At 42.0% G+C, this 22,124-nt stretch overlaps 1 protein-coding gene across 1 annotated transcript in view; it reads left to right on the top strand.

The window, feature by feature from the left end:
* fto (FTO alpha-ketoglutarate dependent dioxygenase) overlaps nucleotides 1-22,124 on the top strand; it is a 114,399-nt gene that overhangs the window by 26,907 nt on the left and 65,368 nt on the right. The window contains exons 5-7 of the mRNA XM_070903690.1: nucleotides 187-266; nucleotides 822-965; nucleotides 7,379-7,498. Of these exons, the coding sequence (XP_070759791.1) occupies nucleotides 187-266; nucleotides 822-965; nucleotides 7,379-7,498 (344 nt within the window). The remainder of the gene's footprint in view (nucleotides 1-186; nucleotides 267-821; nucleotides 966-7,378; nucleotides 7,499-22,124) is intronic.

Here is a 22,124-nt window from a genome sequence, read left to right as displayed (position 1 = left end):
AAACCGCAAGAACAAAATGTGAAATCTTAATTCTGCGCTTTTGTGCTCCACAATGTTTTATTGAATAGTTATTTCTGATGGATGAATTTTCTCTTTCTGTTCTCTTGTTTACTCGTTTTCACTGCTGTGATTGTTGGTGTATTGTTTGCATGTCCTGATAGTTTTACTCTTCCCTGTATTCACCAGATGACCTGAACAGTACTCACCAGCACTGTGTCCTTGCTGGAGACACCGCACGCTTCAGCTCCACACACAGAGTGGCCGAGGTGAGAGGCCACTGGCAACACAGTGTTTCGAATTTGTCGTGAAAATAAATGCTTTATGGTGTGCCAACAGTCCCCCTTTGGTTTCGGTAAGGACTGCTGCTGGTACTTGCACGCTATTTTATGGAAAGACTGTGCGTAAAAGGGAAAACTTCAACATGCTGTCTGGTAAACGTCAACAAAATTTTAAAACTCATGTTTTCAGTAAAAATGAAGGATTCTGTGATCTTTTCCAAGATGTGAATGAACTTTGTCTTAATCCTCCACTGACACCATTTACTGAGAAATAAAACTGACAAATGAATTTTCATACATATGGTATTATGAATTAAATAAAACCTGTTGAGTATGTGTGTATGTATGTTCAATTCAATTCAAACTTTATTTCAGACTCACAAGAAGGTCCATAGCAATAAACAAGATAAATGGTTATTTGTATATTTCAGTAACTTTATGTTAAAACTTAAGTTTTGGATTGTCTTTTGATTCACAGGGCTTAGCTAAACCCTGCATGGTTATCTTATGTGTTAAACACTGGGTCTGTCCCTTCCCTACCAGTGTTCCAGTGGGACCCTGACCTATATCCAGTCACAGTGCCAGGAGGCCCTGTCCAACCTGCACACTGACCCAGAGACAGGCTCCCACAGCCTGCTGGCCCTGCTGCCGACAACGCTACAGCACTGTGAGGAGATTCACAATGAGGTGGGGACATGGTGGTGTGTGTTCAAGTGCTTGCGCATGCGTGTGTACACGTGTACGCATATTTTTGTGTGTTTTTACATGATTGGGCACACACTTGTCCATTTGTTTGTATTGGCACTGTTAAATATGTGTAGGTGTTAACGTTTAACTTGTAGAAACCTGTTTTTGTCATGTATGCAGCAGACCTGAACCAAACAGCATTTGCAAATATGTAAACATTTGATGGATACGTTTGTTTTGGCTTGCGTGGAGTACCAGATGAGTGAAGTTTGCCATATTGGACAACAGAATATGTGCCAATAAAGTTTAGACAATAGCATGCCAGTCTTTGAAAGTTTTAATATGCTTTTCTGTGATCATGAACCTGCCTGACACCATCTGAATTGTTCTGATGCTGTAGTCCTCTCCCATCTGGTACTCGATGGAGGTTATAAATGGCTAAGAACCATCTGCAAATATGAAAGGATTTCATCAGGACAGGATCACAGAAGATATTAGAAAACTGTCATGGAATATTGAGAATTTAGGCATATGAATAATATGGATGAATATCTAATTAAGGATTTAAATTTATTTGAACAAACCTATACATTTGCGCTTTTGTGCATTTGTAAGGGTCTACTTGTATATGCAGCACACTGCCGATATTATATACATACCTGGGTGATCTTTGGGACTATAGCCTATAACAGTTTTGATCATGTATGATCAAGGACTTGACAAACAATACAGCATTTCACCAAATACACTTTGGCAATTTAAACTGTGCTTTACAGTTTGGAAGGAGTTGATCAATAGAAACACGCAGGATATTATTTAATCCTGGTTTGATATGCCCTTTCCATTTCTTCTGCATCATGGGACTTACACACCAAACTCTGATAGCAGGTTAAAAATCTGTAAACAGCAGAAGCGAGCTTGCCAGCTTTGTACCTTCCACTTACCTGGTTGTTTAATGCCTCCAATATGAAATCCAGGTTGTTCTCATTTGTCCTGGCCTGTGATGGATCGTAAGTCAATAGCCTCGCCATATGTTATCTAAAGATGGAGTCATGCCCCGCTCCCCTCCCTAAACCCCTTTTCACACACAACGAGTGATGCTGGCAAGGGGTATTGAGGGATAGAGCGAGGTCAAAAAAGAGAAACGTGAGGGGCCGTCTGCGGAGCCACCAGCCCCCTGTGCTAGCTTGCCGCAGGCCAACAGTTAATATAGCACTTCACCTCTCCCCCTTTACACCCCTGGGCTCAAAGCGCACATCCTAGCCGACGCAAGCACCCAGGCCCCTCAGCGGGACGCCATGACAGATGAGTCTGACGTAAGGTTGTTTAAAGGTTGTAGACAATATTAATTATTCAGCACTGCCAAACAATAGGGCTGTCTGTGTCAGGAGGAGCGCTGCGCTAGTTGAGCTAGCAACACCTGCTAGTTTGCTGCATAGCGCCACAGGATTACCAAGAGTAGGCCCCCACCAGGAGGGCAAGGCAGGTTTATTTAGGAAAACAGGATGCTATTTATAAAAGAGCAGGTGTGTGTGTGTGTGTATGTATGTGTTAATGTTTAAGTAAGGGGGTGGGGTGCTCTCGGGGGCTCACCCCTTCCCTACCTGGCACTCACAATGATCGATGTGGCCATTTGTTTGGAGTTGCCCACGAGAGCAGAACACCCACTTAAATGATGTATTGTTGGCGGAGTTATTTATGATGGCGGCCCACTTTGGCGCTTGGCGGGTGCATATTGCGCAGGTCGTGTTTGACATGGACGACCGAAGAGCGAACAAGCCTGAGACGCGCAGGCAACCTGACCTGAGCAGTGCCTTATGGGCCTTTCCTTAAAAAGTGCTAAACAGCAAGCTAGCGCTGGCTGACGTGCCACGGATATTGTGCAATGTGGTGCAACGGGGAGGGGGGGTTGACACTTGTCAGAAGACGTGGGCGGGTCTGACGATGATGAAGCAGAACGTCTGCCATCTGAGTATGAGTGTTTGGGGATGGGGTGGGATGTCGAGTTGAAGTATGGGTTGATGGGAGACAGAGACAGAAATGAAGAAAACTGAAGTTCCCACCTGTTTGTTAAGCGCGGCCCCTCTCACTGTCTCTTTTTAATCTTACCTCCTGTCTTAGGTGGCGGGGGGGGGGGGGGGTGTAGTGTAACATAGCATCGCCACACGGCCCCTGTGTGCATGTTTGGCTTTGAAATGCTAATCCCAGATGCAAACGTCTTGTCTCATTTAAAGCCACTGTGTCACTTCCCAGGTGGGTGTGTGACAGAGTGCCCTGAGGGACCCCCTCTAATGATGCTAGTCCCCCCAAAGTAAATATTGAAGGGAGGGACAAGGTTTTCCCACATGTTCTGGCAGAAAGTAAACTGTGTGGAAGCAGGTGTGTGTGACCTTCCAATGTCCTGTTTTGAGGCCAAAATGTCTCCCCAGGCTCTTCGGTATTTGCTTGGCTTTGAAACACCTTTCCTGAGGGGCTTATGGTGGCAATATCATTGTAATCTTATAAATCACTTCTCAAAACATATTTTTCCCGGCAGTCCTGTGCAGTATGTACATGTACTTGTTAGTCCTGTTGTATTTGCCAGTTTTATTACCTTTTAACACTGTTCTTAATTCATGTGAGACATTTTTTATTGTTTATTTTAAGGGTTTATTTACTAGACATTTTGATGTGTGTAAAGTACTTTGTCATTTTTGTGGGAAAAAGCTACACAAGTAAAGATCATAGGGGATAACATGTTCTCAAACTGAATGTGTTTTCGCCTGTTCTGAAGATTCCTGTTGTTTTTTGAAGATTTGATGAATTGATTTAACTGAAGGAGTTCTTCTCCAGTGGCAGCTATGACAGGGAGACCACCTTTAGCTCCATTTGTGGCCTGAGAAATGCAAATAAAAAAAGCTACTCATTTCTGGATATAGATAGAAATGGAAATGTGTATGGCAATCTGTGCATGTACACCGTGTATGACCACTGTGGCAAGTGTGTGATGAGTGTAATTTGCGTGCCTGGTGGCTCACAGAGAGCTGGGGGGACCAGTTCTCCTGGCTAATGTGTGAGGAGGCCAGGAAAGGTAAACAGAGGATGGCAGAGTGGGATCGATCCCACTCTCATCAGCTCCCACCTCAGGGCCCTGGCCCGGAAATTGATTGGACCCGCTCAGGGAATACCGTGAAGGTGTGGAAAAAAACGCGCCTCATTAAATGGGGAAAAAGGGGGCTACTTGGCTTTAACTCCAAAGTCGCCATGGTGGGCGGCTGGTCGAGTAATGTGGGGCTAATGTTTAGTTAGTGTGTCCATCACCTGGAGAGATGACAGCGACTGCCGCAGGGGAGCCACTAGCTCCCCTCCCGCTCCCCCACGCCGTCTCTGAGAAAAACTAGCCCTAACAACCGCTCTCTCTTTCGCACACACTTTCGATCTGTCTGCCTGGATAGGTGGCATTTAGTCAGAGTTCCCCTCTTGGTAACTCTCAGCTGGGTGGCCAGACTCCAAATGCCACATAGCCAGCACTCCTCAGTACCTTTAGATGGCCCGCTTTGTGGTTGCCACTGGCCTGCGCAGTGGGGGACAGGCAGCCATGTCAGCTCAAAGTGGAGACACAGGTTGGTTTCTTCTCACTAAAGGACAGGCAGACAATCAGAGGGATGGAAGGAGGGACTGACAGAGAGAAAAGGACGTCCGATATCGGTGCTTGGCGGCTTTGTTGTGTGTTTGAGCTGTAGTGATCGAAGGGGAGTGGATTTGGAGTGTGTTGAAGGGACCATAAAAGATGACATTTCTTTGAAGGGTGGGTTGTATGGAGTGACTGAGAGGCTGCTGAGCAGTGCCACTGGCTGTGTATTCTCCCTGACATGCCCCAGTCCTTGCATGTCATCCCTGCTGTGATCAGAGCCTTTTGGAAGCAAATGGCAGAATGATTCTGTGCACAGCTTCTACCCAAGGCAGACCTTACTCAAGTTGCTTGTGCAAATAATTCTTGCCCTTTGTTTCAACTTGCTTGGGGTGCTGGACGATAGGTGACTTACAGAGCAATGACCACTTGAAATTTTCAACAATGGCAGCACAATATATTTGTCTCAAAGTTCATAGTTTCTAGCTTTTCTTTGTTTCTTTTTTTACCACATGCGCTTGGAATGTGACACCCAAATATCTCCACACCTGCAACCCATGTTAATGCTGCGACAGCTAGCTAGCCTACAGGTCAGGTCATGTTCGTTTAGAACTACTTTGTAAGACGTGTTGTCTGACAACATCGGAAATCAAATGGCGCAGGGGTGGGGGGGGATCAGAGGGTTACAGAAATGGTCGGACACAGCTCCCCCAATACGACAACGGAAAGGTCTGGGGGGAGGGGGTTTCATTTGACCATCTGACAAGCAGTTCTGACGAAGTATAGTGCCCCCTAAAGGTTGAAGGTAGACTTCAGAAGAGACAACGCTTTCTCCCACAAATTATGCTTATATACAAAATCAATTAGCATATAATATATTTTGGGACGAAACTTCATGCCACCTGGATAATGCGATTAAGCTTGCTGGCAATCTTTTGTTCCAATGCAGTATTTTTCATGTTCTTGCACTGCAGTATAAAGTTGTAGGGAGGATGTGAGGGTGCAAGCCACGCTAAGCACTTTACCTCAACACTATGGACCGGAGTGCACGTCCCATCTCATGTTTCAAGTCATTGACAGCAATGACTTTTCAATAGTTAACCTCAAAACCAAGAAGTGATTTGTTCCATAGCCCTTCTAAACTTATTAGCCAATGCAAATTAGTTATATATGAGCATAATTTGTAAGAGACAGGGTTGAATGAGAGTGGATGTTTGGTTTACCCAAAAACCTGTGCTATTTGAATGTAATTATATGTACAAGGTGCATCAATGAAACAAAAAATACAAGCAAATATTTTTCATTTTACATTCAGCTCTAAAATGGCTCTGTCGTATACATTGGCTAATGCTCTGTTAGAAGAACAATAAACAAAATAGTTTTCAGAAAAGGAACAATAGCTCTCTCAGTCCCATTTGATATACGACTCCTTTGCATACAACCACTTTTTGTGTTGTACAGTTGTCTGCGTCAAAACGAAAATGGAGCGTGCATTGTTTTGGGTGGATGATGCTTTGTAGGACGTTTTGGGGGAGGGCAACTCACAGTGTCTAGCATTTACGTTGGCGGCAATTGGGGCAATCTTTGACATACACGCTCACATTGGCAATTGTATGCTCAGCCGTTAACAAAGCCACTCATACACCTATGTAAGACAGATCCACGCAGGAGTGCAAACACACTGCTGCACATACAGGTACAAACACGCAAACATGCACACGGAAAGACACACTTAGAAATAGATAGGCTACACCTGGCTACATGAAGCATCCTTGCGAGGATTAAATCAGCACTTCAAAAGAGCAGGAAACAAAAACACTCCCAGCGGAGGAGAGGGGAGCGGCTCGGCAGCCGAGACTGTCATCTCCAGACGGAGCGAGGGAGTGGGAGAGGAGGGGAAGGAGGGAGGAGAATGAGGAGAGGAGGAAGAGGGCGGAGTTTTCAGGTGTGCTGACTGGAAGGTGTGTGTGTGTGAATAGACATATGCATATCTGTGTGTGAATGTACTGTGTGTCTATTTTTCTGGGTGTTTGTGTTTGGTAAGGGTGTAATTGTAGAGATGACCAATAATTGTACTATTTGCAGGAGGACTATTTTTCACGCATGTATTTAAAAAAAAGTGTCTTTAGTTCCTTTCAGAGTCCTCATAAAAATATTTCAATGTATTTTTAAATAATTGTATGACATAATAAATATGCAACAATTCAAAGCATTGAATATATTTTCAATTTAGTTTATGTTTAGTTTAATTTCTCACAGGGAAAATCTGACATTATGAAATATATTTTTAAAAGCAGCTTTGATAACATTTATAAGATTCATTACAATATTTCATTCAAAAATTAGGTATTTACCAGCTGAAAAGTATGACAGCTACTGACTTGCATTCTAAAGTTATAGTAAATATATTTTTATTCGATAAGTTGTCAGATCATTTTGGAATAAAACTGTCAAATGAGGCTAAAAAGCTCTTCTCACTGTATTTGTTTGTATACGTGTATGACTTTATAAAGTTCCATATTTACATGTTTTATATGATAATTTCATAATTTGCAGTAATATATAAAAATGTTTTTCCTCTACATTAAATCAAATACAGTGCTGTAGTATTTGTAATAAATGTTTTTACTGAGGAGCTGTGACAGAAAAACCCCCCAAAACATTCTTTCCACTTTTTTTTTGTCTAGATGAAGCTATGGGAAAATTGGTTGTCTGAACTAGCTTTTTTATCCTGTGTATGTGTGTGTGTGTGTGTGTGTGTGTGTGTGTGTGTTTGTTTGTGTGTGTGTATGTGTTTCTGCAGGTGGAGTTTGAGTGGCTGCGGCAGTACTGGTTTCAGGGCCAGCGCTACGCCCGCTTCTGCAGCTGGTGGACCAGACCGATGGAGCAGCTGGAGAAGGACTGGAGGCTCATGGAGACGATGGTAAGGCCGCTCAGACGCACTGCTGGTCACATGGCAGTTTCACTGTCTCAGCCTGCTTCGTGTGCTGAACTCAGTGTCACATTACTCTCCTAATCTTTCACTGGTTAAATTACATGTTTTGCCATTTTAGTTTGCAGGCTGTTTCTGTAGCAGGATACTATGTTTTTTTTTCCACAAGAAACACGATCCTCATTTATAGGCATTACCTTGATGCCATTCCTCTTTAAGAAAATAGATGAAAACAAAAACAGAGGTCTAAATTGTTTTTTTTAAATATACAAAACCTGTTTCATATGAGAATATAGAAAACCATATTTATTGACCATGATTTGATAATATATTGGAAAGCGATATGTAATATATTGTAAATAAAAACATCAACTATTAAAAATGTTACCCAGATAATATAATAAAAGCATTTATACCATTTCCCCAAAACATGAGCAGCTTCATGAGTAGTGTAGTCACTCTGTGTCACTTTGATAGAGAGTTTCACCTCTCTAAATGCCCAGCATGGCTCCGCTTGTGATTCTTATACAAACTACATAAGTGATCTGCTGTCCAATAATGCTCCTCACAAGGGAGGGTGAGTTTAAAATTACATGATGGATTGTCTAACTTCTCACCGCAGTGCATTATTAAGGATGTGTCATGTGTTTAATCGTAGCCTCACAGAAGTTTTATTGGAGGGGAACGTGGGAGCACAGCTATTAGTTAGACACCACTGTAAAGGAATCACACTTAGTAATGTCAGACTCATAATTAAGTCACCTTAGTCACAGCTCTATACTGTACATATGTGCCGCAGACACACACACACACACACACACACACACATACACACAGACAGATCTGTAGACATACAGCTCACAATAACACTCAGATACATGCTTGGTCTCGCTTTCTCTCTCTCCCCACAGGTTCCATGCAGTCCCTCTCTCATAGCTAGATTTCAAAGAGTGTGCGTGTGTTCATGTATGTACGTGTGTGTGTTTAACACCCAGACACCAGAAGCAGCAGGGGGCACTCTTGTATCACTGTAGCAGCAGCGGAGGGAGCGAAAGAGCTGTACTCCTCTTTCCCTCTCTGCTCCCTCGCTCTCTCTCTTTCTCTCTCTCCCTGTGTCTCTTTATGTCTCTCACCCACTCCTGCTGTCTCTGGGAGCTCTCTGTCTCTGTCAGTGTCGAGCGCTGAGCAGTAATCACATCTAATGCTCAGGCGGGGATAAAGACAGGGGCTGGAGGAGAACAGTACTGCTGCTGCTGCCGACGCTGCTCGGCTGTAGTCATAGTCTCTCTCTCTCTCTTCCTCTCTCTCACTTAGTCCAACAGCCTGGCAGAGGGTGGTGTGGTGTGTGTGTGTGTGTGGGGTGTGGGGGGGGGTAGTAGACAGGGGCTAAACTCATCTCGAGCTCCACCTCCGGGCCCAGATGAAGTGTGTGATTTGGACCTGTATTTAGAAAAGGGCATCAGTGAAATGTGAGGTCTTTCTCTCTCTCTGCCGATGTGTCTCCGTCTCTCTAATGGGCAAGCAAACCATATCCGCTGTGTGTGTGTTTGTGTTTTTGTGTCACACATGTGGATTTCTGTCATGCAGTAGAAATGCAATACAGCAACTAAAACGTGAGCCACTGTTCAGTAAAAAAAAAAAAGTTAAATCAATAAAATAAGATAATTGAAAATAAGACATTTTTTTTTAAGTAGTATTTTTTATATATATTTTTTTTACATCTGAAATGACTGATGTGTGTTTATAACATACAACATTAATGTTACAGTTTAAATTCTTTGACTGAATTTAATTTACTCACATTGTGTCAAATTACACAAAAGCAAGTGTATCTTCTGCAGAAATGCAAACTGAACCTTTGCAAAAAGAACACACTGGTGGATGCATAAATGTAATCATTCACTATTGTGATGAAAGACAACATTATTGCTCTCGCAAGCAATATTTACATACACGCATCGACCTCTGATATGCTGATGAAAGGCACTTTATCGATGTGACTTATAGATTTTCCTTTTGGAGGCTTTGAAAGCTGTGGCTTTTCTGCAGTTAGATTAAAACACATTTCTCTAAATTACTTTGAGTTATTTAAATTATGTAGCTTCCCCCTACGTTCCTTTATTGCATATATTTTACATTTTGAAGCTGGCAATTGACAGTGTAGTGTAATTTAGTGAAATGCCGTGACCTACTGTGTGCAGATGCTGTTTGCGATTTATTTATTTGGATTTTTCTGTTCCTGCCTGCAAGAGTATATTTTAGTACAGCATTATTTTTGTCAAATTTGATATCACCATGGGTATTTTAAAATAACAAATATATGTCTCTTTAAATATGGTTTATAAATTGACACTGTGTTGCTTTATACGCTGCGCTGTAGCAATAAAACAGCCTATTGTTTTATCCTGCTAAAATAGCAATACAAACAGCCAGCCTTCCTCTCTTTATTGTCATATTTAGCACACAGTGTTGTGGGATGCGCTGGGCTATGTATGCGTTTGTTAGTCCGTATGAAGAATATTGCAATATGGGGGGACTAGCTCCTGTTTATGGATACTGTCTCTCCCTGGGGCTCCCTATCTGCTTCTCAGCCTGTTGTCATGCAAATGCTCATCCTTCCATTTGAATGACATTCTGATAAAATACATAAATAAATAAATAAAGAGCCGACACAAAACAAGTCCACTTGCTTGCTTGCCTCTTTTTGGTACCTCATGAATTCATGTGGTTTCTTGATAGAAACAAAGAGACGTGCTGCTGAATACACTTCAAGTGTAGGTATGGTGTATGTGAATGTGCAGCAAAAGTATAATGTGTGTGTGGGGGGTTGAGTGTATATACGGTAAAGGTTGTTTCTGGAGGGTGGAAAAAGGACATTACCTCAAAGGTTTTACATTCCCCTGTGATCCAGGGTGCTAAAGTCCGTTTAGACCTGCCTCGCTCGCAGCTTTTTGTTCCCCCAGGACTCTGCTATCATGGCTATCATACAATAGTGACATTTCCTTAAACTAGCAACAATGAATAGCTTCCATCTGACTGACAATAGAAAGAGAGTCTTGACTTTATGCAGAATATTTTAAATACCGGTGTGGTATTTTTTATCTTTCCTCTTTTCACTGTGGGGGAGAAGCGACAGCGACGAGCCCATGAGCACATCTCCCCCTTTTTTTCCTCCTGTCCTGTGTTTGTGCGAGTGTGTGTATGTGTGCGCCATTGATGTTAATGTATGCACTTGGCATGACTTTAATTGATTTAGCAGCTCTGCTTGCACAGTACAGCTTTTTCCCTAATTTGTCACTTTCCTGACTTCTGTGGCTGCTCATCTCACAACTTCAAAAGCCACCGTGGATGCAAAGAGATTTCAATGCACTCCGTCTCCCCCTCTCTCTCCTAGTCTCTCTCTCTCCTCCTCTCTCTCTCTCTCTTTATGTTCTTTCTTTCTCTTGTTCTCTCCCTCTCTCTCTCTCGCTCCCGCTATCTCGCCATATCTCTGTCTCTTTCTCACACTTTTCTCCCTCATTTGACAGCAGAACGAGCCTTGTAGATGGAAATCTTTTCAACATCATATCAAGGAAATTAATCTACTTTCATAATAAATGGGATCCACTCAGTTGAATACATTTGTATACTTCAAGATGTACAAAACAGGAAGTGGTATCGGGGCCATGTCTTCCTCTACTCCATTCACCCAGCCTGTCACTCCCTGTTTTCCCGACGGTTTGGTCACACACACACACACACACACACACACACACACACACACACACACACACACACATATATGCGTTTCTCATTGTGTGACAAAATTTACCTCCTCCTGATTTGTAACAGAGCCTGACTTTTGTGTGCATACATGCGTGTGTGTGTGTGTACGTGCAGGGATGCGCTTAGTGACCATTTCATCTTCTCCCCTCTCTTTAATAACTGTCTTCGGAAACAATCTGGGCTGCTGAGGAGGGTTGCGCTGCAATCACACACAGCCTGGCCCGGTCGCCATCGATAGCTGATTAGGTTATTGACCTGGCGCGTGGAGGGTGGGTGCTGCGGAGTGGTCGGGTGAGGGAGGGATGACGGGTAGTGAACTGTAGGGAGAGTCTGTAGAGACAGACACAGAGAGGGGGAGGAGGTAAAAAAAAGAGAGAGAGGGTTGTGTGTGTGTGTTGGGGAGGAGGGGCGGGGGGTCAATGTAAATGTTATTGCTGTGTGAGCTCATTTGATCAAAGTCCTGGAAAGGTTAAGCGAATCCAATCTGGTTTTGTATGGCAGAGTGGAGACACAGGCGCTGGGGAAGAAACCCCCAGGACGGAGAATGGATTATCATATTGGCGCTGGAGTAGCAGGGGCCTCCGACGGACAGTTTACCCTGCCCGTAATGCGTTTAGACAGCAATTGGCCTTAATAACCTTTATTGACTTCAGCGGGTCAGTGCCAAGAATCTAATTATCAAAGTGTATCAATTTCATTGGAGTTTAGAGTTGCACCGCTCACAATAATTATTTTAAGGTCGGGCCGGGGCAATTAATCCCCTCTCCCTCTTATTTGATGGCTTTGTAAAACATTATAAATGTTATGGTTTCTGTTGTGCGTTCCACCGTAAATAATTTCAGGGAGCAATCTTTTGTAATGTATTATTTGGAGAGCTTGCCGTGCTGGTCCAGCTGAGGGGGGAGAAAGGCAGCATATTTCGAAAAGCTAGAGGCCACAGCTGAATCACGTTGCAGATGTTTACCAGCAGTCATTTTTCTCTCTTTTCTCGCGCGCCACTTTACTCGCACAGTCGGTCACAGAGTTTTATACCCACTTTATATGCACACATGGAACCCAGATTAATTATAAGTGTGAACTAAGCAGTAAACTGTTTAAAGACCATTTATATTGCTCATTATGAAGCCATTTATTATCTCTTACGTTAAATCACACTGTGTTTATGCATCACATTGTTTTGCATTTTAAGCTCCATACTGTGCAAATAGGCTTATGCATTTATTATTTTCCAATTCTTTGTGGTTCTTACGCATATATACAGTATGTGTGTGTCTGTGTGTATGGATGTAGGTTTGTTTGTATGTGTTTGTGTCCATGTGTCTTAATGTGTGTGTGTGTGTGTGTGTGTGTGTTTGTGTCCATGTGTCTTTGTGTGTGTGTGTGCGTGTGCAGTGTGTCCACAGTGTGAATGAAATGAATGAAAGAAGTAAGTATGCAGCTGCACAGTAGTTTATCCTTCATTGACAGTCAATATGTGCTGTTACCTGCATAGCAGCAGCTGTTTTTCCTTATCGCACAACATAGACTAGAGGCCTAATCCACACGTTCATTATTGCACGTCCTTGTTTACCCGTGGCTCTATATTAGCTTTCTTGCTTTGCCCTATTTAGAACTGTATAAAAAAGAAATTACTCAAAGATTATTGTTATTATTCATTTAAAGAGGAAATATATGGCTGATAATACATTTTACATCATGCAGCAGCTTGTGTTTGGAAATATAAAACGTAGAGAAGCAGGAAGAGACAGAGAAAGAGAGAGAGAGGGAGCGAGAAAGAGAGAAGGTAGAAAATGTAGCAGTGCAAAGGTATTTGCAATTCTCTTTGAAGTCCCTATTCAACAGGGTAAGCTGAATTTTCAGCGGTGCCTGATAGTGTTCTGCGTAAATGCTTAAACCCCTTTAGAGAATTTTCATGGGCAGATACGCGGTGGCTTGAAGGGGAGCGTTTATGTTACCTGGAGCCAATGCAGCCCTCAGCTTTGTACCTAAAGATGTACACTAGCAGTGAATAGAATCCCACAGAGGTTTGTCTATGACAGAATCTCACAGCAACATCACTGTAAGCCGAAGCGGGGGAAAAAAAAAAGAGCCACGAACAGATTTAACCCTGTCACGTCTCAGCTGGCGTCTCACATATACATTTATATACATGGACACAGACATGGCAGGACAAAAACACTGGGACAGACGCAGATTTACTTTATAAGTTTAAAAGAAACTTTGTGGCTCTTATAGAAGTACTATTTTCACTTAACACGTAAGTTTGAAATGGAGAGTATTGCTGCAGTTATTTTGAAGCTATATTACATTACCACAGTGTTATTGTATGAATGTTACATAGCAGAATAGTGGCCTATTCAAATATGCTCACAGACACACATGCACACGGCTGCCAATCATGACTGCTCTTGTTGTCAGAGTTCATAATGTTTTACTATGTATTACTAACCTGACACCAGCTCATCTCTTCTTCTTCAACACAATTCCTTGTGGAGCACTTTCTCATTTACAATGATTAAAACGATTCCTCATGTATGTGCGTAATTATTTCTCAATAACAGGATGTAGCTGTGTGTCCTGAAAGATGAGGTGTCGAGCGTTGTTACGTTTTCAGTCCTACAGTACACTCAGACCTGAGCCGACTTGTTTCGGGGCTGCGGATGACTGAATTTGGAATGTATTAGAGGAACTTCATCACTGACTTTATGTCACAATGTGGAAACCGCAAATGAAACACTGCCATTGTTTCACGTCATGTATGAAGAAAATGAGCTAATCGAAAACCCCCCTCATTTTTGTTTGTCATTGTACCCATGACTGTCAGCCACAGTGTGGAGTACACCTCATCTTTACAGTGAGGGGGTGGGGAGTTTTATTGACAGCGGTTTGGATAATTTATTTAGTTTGTCTGTGAATTGTGATGGTGACAGTGTTTTTTACTGTATCAGCCGGCTTTGAAGGCGGCTTGTCTCGTCTTCTTAGAAAACAAATGAGCACTTTACAGAGACTGATCTGCTTTATCCGCTTAGCAGCTTCCTCAATCCCTGCATTTATTTATTTACTTACTTATTTACTTACTTATTCATTTACTTACCTCTGTCTGGATTTGGTTTGATCCCCCCCCCCCCACACACACCCATAGCCACCCCCTCCTCTTCCTCTCCCTCGCCTCATCCTTGGCCTCGATCAGCAAGATAAGCCTTCAGAGGAGGGGAGATAACATCCATTAAAGTGGTAAAGAGGAATTATGGGGCAGCCCAGATTAATCACTGCTCAGCTTAATCGCATTCAGTGCGGACGGCGGGGTTGGCTGCAGGGCCCAGCTTTTTCCTGTGTCATACCAACAGAGAAGGAGAGATGCAAGGAAGGAGTGTGTGTGTGTGTGTTTGTGTGTATGTGTGTGTTGAAAAGTGCCTAGATGGAGGAGAAAGTATAAAAAGATGAAAGGGAGATTTGAGAGCATCTCATAGCGAAGCCCGCCCCTCTTATAGCTGACTAGAGACATCACCGCTAACCAGTGCTTGATATATAATTATTCCAGCACTTTGATCCAGGTGTAATTGTTTACTCTCACAGGCAGTCACGTCAAAGTGATGGAGTAAAATAAATTACCACAGACACAGGAAAATACATTGATTTGTCACTAAAAGCAAAGAAAATAACTTAAAATCGTGTTCAATTGATGTAGTATTAATCTTATTGCTTATTATCAGAATCAAAATCAGAAATACTTTATTGAAATTACACATATTAGATACATGGCCAGAGCTTGTCTATCACTTGTTCAATATTTCTCGTGTTCAGAAATAGCAATATACACATTGAGATGTAGTGCTGAGCTCTATAATCCAGAGGGAACCAAAAATAAAGCCCTCATACTCTGAAGCCTGTGTACACGCTTTTATTAAAATCACTTGAATCTGAATCTGGATCCTCATCAGGTCTTGTGGTTGATATCCTTATTATTGTTTATCTGCATGTCAACTTAAATTAATTTCCAAATTTATTCGTATAGCCCCTAATCACAGTCACAGTGTCAGATGGCTTCGCATCGCCCTCACATACTGAAACAATGAATTCAAACCGATTAATAAACATGAAAACAGCCCACCCCGACTATAGATCCTCAATGTGAGCAATACAAAATCCCACCCCAAAACTTACAAAAATAGAGCATACCTCCTGAAGGTTCTAACAGAGAAAATAAAGGCCACCAATCTTCTGGCATTATTATGCACAGGTGAGGTCAAAAACCAAAGAGTAAAAGAAAATACATACATTTTTATTTTATTTTTTACTTTTCCTCTCTCTCTGTCCTTGTGTGTCTCATACAAAGTGCCTTAAGAAAATACATACTGTACACAATATAAGTTCACATCAGTCTATCACCAAATGACAAATTTTTATCTTTTCATCTCTGTGGAAGCCTTAGGCACAAGTCAAGAATGTTGAAACTAGCACAGTTACCCACTTAGTACCTTGGTACCTTGCTAATTCTTCAAAATCACTGGAGCAGCTATCGTGTTGGGGTTTTTAAGTACATAAAGCCTTCGTTGAAACAGTGAGTGGAGAGAATGGGGTGATCCTGATGGGAAGACAGTGTAAAATTGTCTGATTCGCTTGAAGAAACGCAAAGAAAAGGAAAGGAAATATGGGAAAAGATTGTTTGATGATAATTGTATGATTCTTTTGTGGGGGGTGGAACAGCAGAAAAAATAAGGGAGGGAGACTGTCGCATTTTCAGATGTGAAGGGAATAGACAGATAACGGTAAGATTTAAGTTGGAATCAGAGCGTGCAAGAGAAAGTAAACCAGAAAGAAATGAAAAGCTGATGCTGTAAACAAGGGGATGTGAATACAGTCAGGAGGAAGTCCTGGGAGCATTCTGGGAAGTTCCATGCTTTGTGCAGCTTTTAAAACAAGGCATATACAGTATGAGGAGGATAGCCCAACAGAGATCAAACCTAAGATGTGTGTTTTCTGGTAAAGCAGATTCTCTCCCATCTGAAGTCTGAAAGGAAAATCCCATTTTTACAACCTGTGGTCTGTTCTTCTAGTTTTGACCATCAATCCTATGAGTTATTTGCCTGGGTCCAAACCTTTTTAAATCTGCCCACTCCACGGAGTTGACTGATTCTGGTCTGGCATCATGACATGAAACAGCCGTTGTCAAGCTGTGGGCTGGTCTATATGGGAGAATTACCTTGACATCTCTTTCGCATTTGGGCTGCTGAAAAATATTCTTGAATTTGATATGACCTCTTTGATAAACACATTTATTTTACATAGATGGCATGTCTTCTCAGTGTCGCCTGACATCGTAGTTTATTTTACTTCGCACCACTCCACTCTTAAAACCTCTGCAAAACCAGTATGTTGGCATGGCTACGCATCAGTGTCGACTTAAAATGACGTTAGATTCAGGCGGATACGTTGGTTGGTGATTGGTTAAGGAAAATTGAATCCCCTCCCCCGTGGAAATCCATTAGAGTGGGGCAATGTCAGGCTGAAGATGGAAATGGAGTGGAACAAGTCTGATATCAGGCAAATCAGTTATGTTTTTACACACCAATTTCACTGCTTAGATCACACTGGTAGCCACACCTTTACAGTGGAGTTTGGACAAGAAACATTGGTGTTTTAATTTTAATTACTTTTAAAACCAGAAGTGTACACACCCCAGACAGTGTCCATTATAAAAATCCTCTGCATTACTCACCGCATGCATAACAATGGTAATTATTGTAACTCAAAGTTGAATCAAAAAGTTGCTGTGCAAGATCGAACTGGCTGGATAATAACTTCTATTTTCGTCTTTATTTTCACTGAACTTGTTTGAAACCTGTTTGATTCACATGCAAGGCTGCCTTGTGTACTGCACTTGTGCACTTGTGTTGCTGGATCCCTGCATCTGATCAATAAAGTTGGTGAGAAATAATATTTTTATAACCAACAGGAATGATGGGCAAAACTGGTGAAAGTAATGACAATAAGACTCAGGCAATCTCAAAAAAAAAGAAGAATATTCTTTATATTTTTTTTAGAGCCATTTAATTGGAATGTCCACATATAGACATTGAGTCACATATATGCTGTAGCTGACAGGAAGACAGGAGCAGCTTTAACTTTACTTTTCCCAAATAGCTAATTTCCGGGCTATACTGCACCGGTGAAGCTGAGAGCGGCCGTGGCTATCCTTCCCATGCAGATAGAGCGATCTGATGGGTGGTGTTAAATGGGTGAGATGTAGGACAATGTAATTAACGCTAGTCCTTTAGCGGGCCCCGCCTCGCTCCGCTGGGAGTGCCCGATATAGCGCTCATTAATTCCTATTTGTGTGTAATGAGAGGGTCATGTTGGATGTAATAAATGGCTCTTTTATTTGGGCAAGAGCTGTGGGGCGGCATCCTCTCATGGCTAACAGTCTCATAAACACCCTTTAGCCGCTCTCAACAGCCTCCCTTGGCGGGGAGCAATCACATATTGTATGTGTACACACATAGCACAATAGTGGGGGGCAAAGTACTGTATACTGTGTAAATATATACAAAATCAGGTGTGTTTAGAAACACCTGAATAACTCTAACAAATCCTTTTTCAATTAACAATAACCAGGCAGCAGAAAGCCAGTAGTAGCACCATATCTGCATCACATGTTAAAACGTTTTTAAGTTAATTCTTTACATTTAAAGGTTCATCAGTGTTGGCATGGCTTTCCCTATTTACTTTAAATTGTATGTATACTAAACGTTACTGATCATTTATCAGAGAATATACACATTAGATTTTTTAACTATATTTTCCTTTCCTCCCCATAGACAGTATTTTTTGTTCCTTTCAGTACCATCATCTTAAATAGGTAATCAATCTTTTTTAATGTGGTAATGCCTTTGAAAGTACAGATTGTCCTCAGGGGCTTTGCTCAAATGCTGATCAAAAGTTTCAACACACATCACTTACAGCAGGAGTTGGCAGCTGAACAGCTTTACGATTAGGGGCTATTTTGTAGAAAGATTAAACCCAGAATACAAACGACGAACAGACGTAAATGCCATGAAAAGAAGTTTGAACTTGACTGCTTTTTAATGTCAAGATACAATGCAATACAGATTTTTGATTCATTGCAATAATTAGGTACATGATGTAACTCAATCCAAAGTGTACTATATTCTCTTTTAATTCCCGTTAATTAATTTGACTATATCAATGCACTCCACAGTAGAATTCTTTTTAGAGTATATACAGTTTGTGTTGAACAGTATTAAACAGTAACTACAAGAGTGTCTGTGACTTCTTTGCCAGATTGAAGTAGACAGCATTTTATAGAGTATGTGAGTCCATAATCCAGTTATATGTAACCGCTTCATGGTGTGTTCTATTGTCTATTACTGTAAATAGTGTGAAGAGAATTGTTCAAGGCAACAAGGCTGCCAGTTTAACCACAGCTGAGCTATAGGGAGGCAGCATAGTGTATTGTATAGTACTTTATATGATCAATACTCGGACGTGAGGTAGAATGATGCAACAGAAAATATACTGATTACCCCAAACCACAATTAGTTTTAAATTAAGCAAATACCTGATGTGCCAAACTGAAATCTGAAATATATAATGTTGGCTCATCTCCCTCCTGTGCAACACCAAGTTTATCCATACAACCAAGGTTTATCTGTGGATTTTGGAGATCCTAATCTATTCTGCTTTGGACATAGTCATTCTTTTTCACTGTACTGTATAGGAAATTCACACCTGATGTCAGTCTAGACATATATGAGGGCCTGTTTAGTTTCGCAACAGCAGCTCCACAGTTTTCAGCCAGATGCAAAAACTGAGAAATCACTGCACTTCATATTTCTTGTAGTCCATCAAAACTTTGTAAGCAGCACATTTCAGCCCCTGCAGGCATACCCCCCCCCCCCCCCCCCCGCCCCAAAACAAAATTCCTCTCTGCAAGCGTGTCTAGATGGATGGAAACCATTTTTATTGGTTTAGCATTTTTGAAGACCTGAAGTATGGTGCAGTGTGTGTTACACTGGAACCCTGGGTCTGAGAAAGGCTGGCTTTGGCCCCAGTCAGCAAAAAGCTTTTTACTGGCAGGAGAGTGAGGTGCTGATCACAATCTGCTATCTAGCTAGAATCTAGACTCAGCTTTCATATACTGAAAGAGAGTAAGGGGGTTTTAACAGAGCAGAAGGTGCTTGAGTGTCACGCTCATCGCAAACATCTCTGTCCAGCTCTGTCTTCATTGTCCTGAATTAGTCAAAGCGCCTCTCAAAGCTTTCTTGTGATGGATGGATGATGCATTCTTGCCAGGCCAGTGAGGAGTTTGCACAAGTGTGTGTGTGTGTGTGTGTGTGTGTGTGACCTGTCCCAGCCTGCTGGAGAGCTCATTCAGACAAAGAACTATGTGGTTTAGCCATTAAGGCCAACTGGATCCACACTCCTTATCATGAGACAGAGACAAAACCCTCACAAGGAACAGGCCGGTGAATTTTTATGTGATATTTGTGGGCCCATTGGACTACGAGCCAACAACAGATTTGCCTTTTCTTCTTGATATCCAAAAGGGAGCCCCACAAAAGCCTGTGAGTTCTGCTTCATTTGACCCTGTGGAAAGCATATGTCCCTCCATCCCACTTGTATTCTGCCCAGAAGATGGACTGCCGTTGGGGCCATAGAAAGCATCCCTGCCCACTTGAGTGTGTTACAATGCCTTCAAACAAAATCACTTGTCAGGAGTCTTCCCTTTTTAGGAGTGTCTCTACTCCCCCTCCCAACCCATTGTCACTTCAAACATGTTACTCTGATGTTTCAGACACATTTTTCTAATGTTTTACACTCCATATAATCTGCTGTGTGTAGCAAAGCCCATTTTACTGGCTGACATAATTGATGGTGCCCACGACCCTGCAAGGGTCAATCTAGCAGAAAGGCCTTGGTTTCTATCACCACGGAGACTGCGAGAACACATTGACACACAAATACACACACAGAGTAAAATGAGGGCTCTTGCGATTTCCTTCTTAGAAATTTGAAGTATCTAGTTTTATCATTGAAAAATATAGACAGACTTTGAATGGAATCTGTCAAATAGGCCTTTAAAACGTCTTTATTTCTTTACTTTCTTTGCTTTTTAAATCTCCCCTAAAGTCAACACTCAGTTTCAGTTGTAAGAACTGCTCTAAGTTGCACAGATGATTCAAAAGAAACAAAGAAAATACTTTCTTGAGACAACATTTTTATAGAACTTGCTTCCCTCATTTTCTTCCCTCTTTCCTCTTTGATAATATCAAAGGTTGTGGAGCTTCAAAGTCTGGGAGACAACCCTGACCAGCAATGTTGACACCTTTCACTCACACACACACACGCACACACACACACACACACACACACACACACACACACACACACAAACATGCATTATCAACCAATCTTACGTAATGGAAACTGAACAAATTTAATTTCAGATATGCCTCAATTTTGAACCACCTATAATCATGTGACAGCAGGCAGACGGCAGGAAAAAGAACACACACACACATATACATGCACACACATACGTGCACACACTTTTTATGACTTCTAGTGTGATGTCACAGAAAAGTGAATGTGTTCTGGGCTTATTTCTTCCTGGGCTAATATAATTTTTCCACAGGTGGAGAGTCCCCCCCAAGAGCAAAGTAAGTCGGTGGTGGCATGCAGCAAACACACACAGATCCCTTGTCCAGACTGGAACTGGCCCTGGCAGGATCACAGCTCCCCAGTTGTTTATATCAGTGTGCAGAAGCTATCCATTACCCCGAGCAAGGTGCCTGATGCCTTTTTCCACCAGCGGTCAAAGTGATATTGGTTTCTTGTATTAGAGGGGAGAGGGAGATGGAGGCAGCTAAGAGTCTGCCAAACGCCCACTCCCAAGGCCTATGAAATCAGATGTCAGAGCAGCTGAGCTGCAACTGTGGCAAAAGTCAGTGAAGTGTCTGAAGATCTGGAGAAAAGGGTTAATCCTTAAAGCTTGAGATACCTTGCTAATGTGCTAGCCATGTTGGTGAGCAAGAGGAAGTCAAGTTAGGGAGGAATGACAGTAAAAGACAGAACTGAACAGGGTATTAGAAAAGGTATACATCATTTATTTTACAAATCTCATGTTATTGCTATGATCTGAAAATGTGGCTCTCTGTCCTGATATTAGAGTAGAACCACCTGGTCTGGTGTTATTATTAGGTGTAAATCTGTCTTTTAGTGGATGGCTATAATTAAAACCAGCAGAGCTCTGAGTCATCTTCCTGGTGACCAGGTTGAAGCCCCGGTTGAGGACCAGGTTGAGGAGTTTAGCAACTATTTGGTAATTACCAGCATTAATAAAACAAATATTTTCTTCTTTTCATCACATGAGGTATTGAATCTCAAATTGCTACGTAGAAGATACATTTGCCGTGATAGAGATTATAAAAAAAATAGGATTTTAACCTAAACAACCAAAATTTATAATGCAGAGTGAAGTCCATTTGGGTAAGTTCCAGATACTATGTAGGTCCTCAAGATCCGTCTCATAATTGGTCCATGGCCAGAAGGTTATCAGTCTCTTCTGCAGTTAAAAGGTGGATTTTCCCAAAACATTTGGGCACCTTAATGCAGGAAATGTGATTTTTAATATAGAACTGATTTCATGGAAGTGTTTAGTGCTTGCCATCTTGCCACTATGAAATAAAGCCAAACAGGAGGATGGATCACTAGTTAGGGCCATGCCTGCCTCCATGTGAGCAAATGGGCATGTTGGCACACAGAAAGACAGGAAACAGAAAGCCTGTTAGGCGTGGAGGCTGCCAGTCTGAGAGACAGAGGTGCACTTAGG

Source organism: Enoplosus armatus, chromosome 1, assembly GCF_043641665.1.
Source record: "Enoplosus armatus isolate fEnoArm2 chromosome 1, fEnoArm2.hap1, whole genome shotgun sequence".
NCBI lineage: Eukaryota > Metazoa > Chordata > Actinopteri > Centrarchiformes > Enoplosidae > Enoplosus > Enoplosus armatus.
Note: the sequence above shows the minus strand (reverse complement) of the source record. Positions and strands in the feature narration are given on the sequence as shown.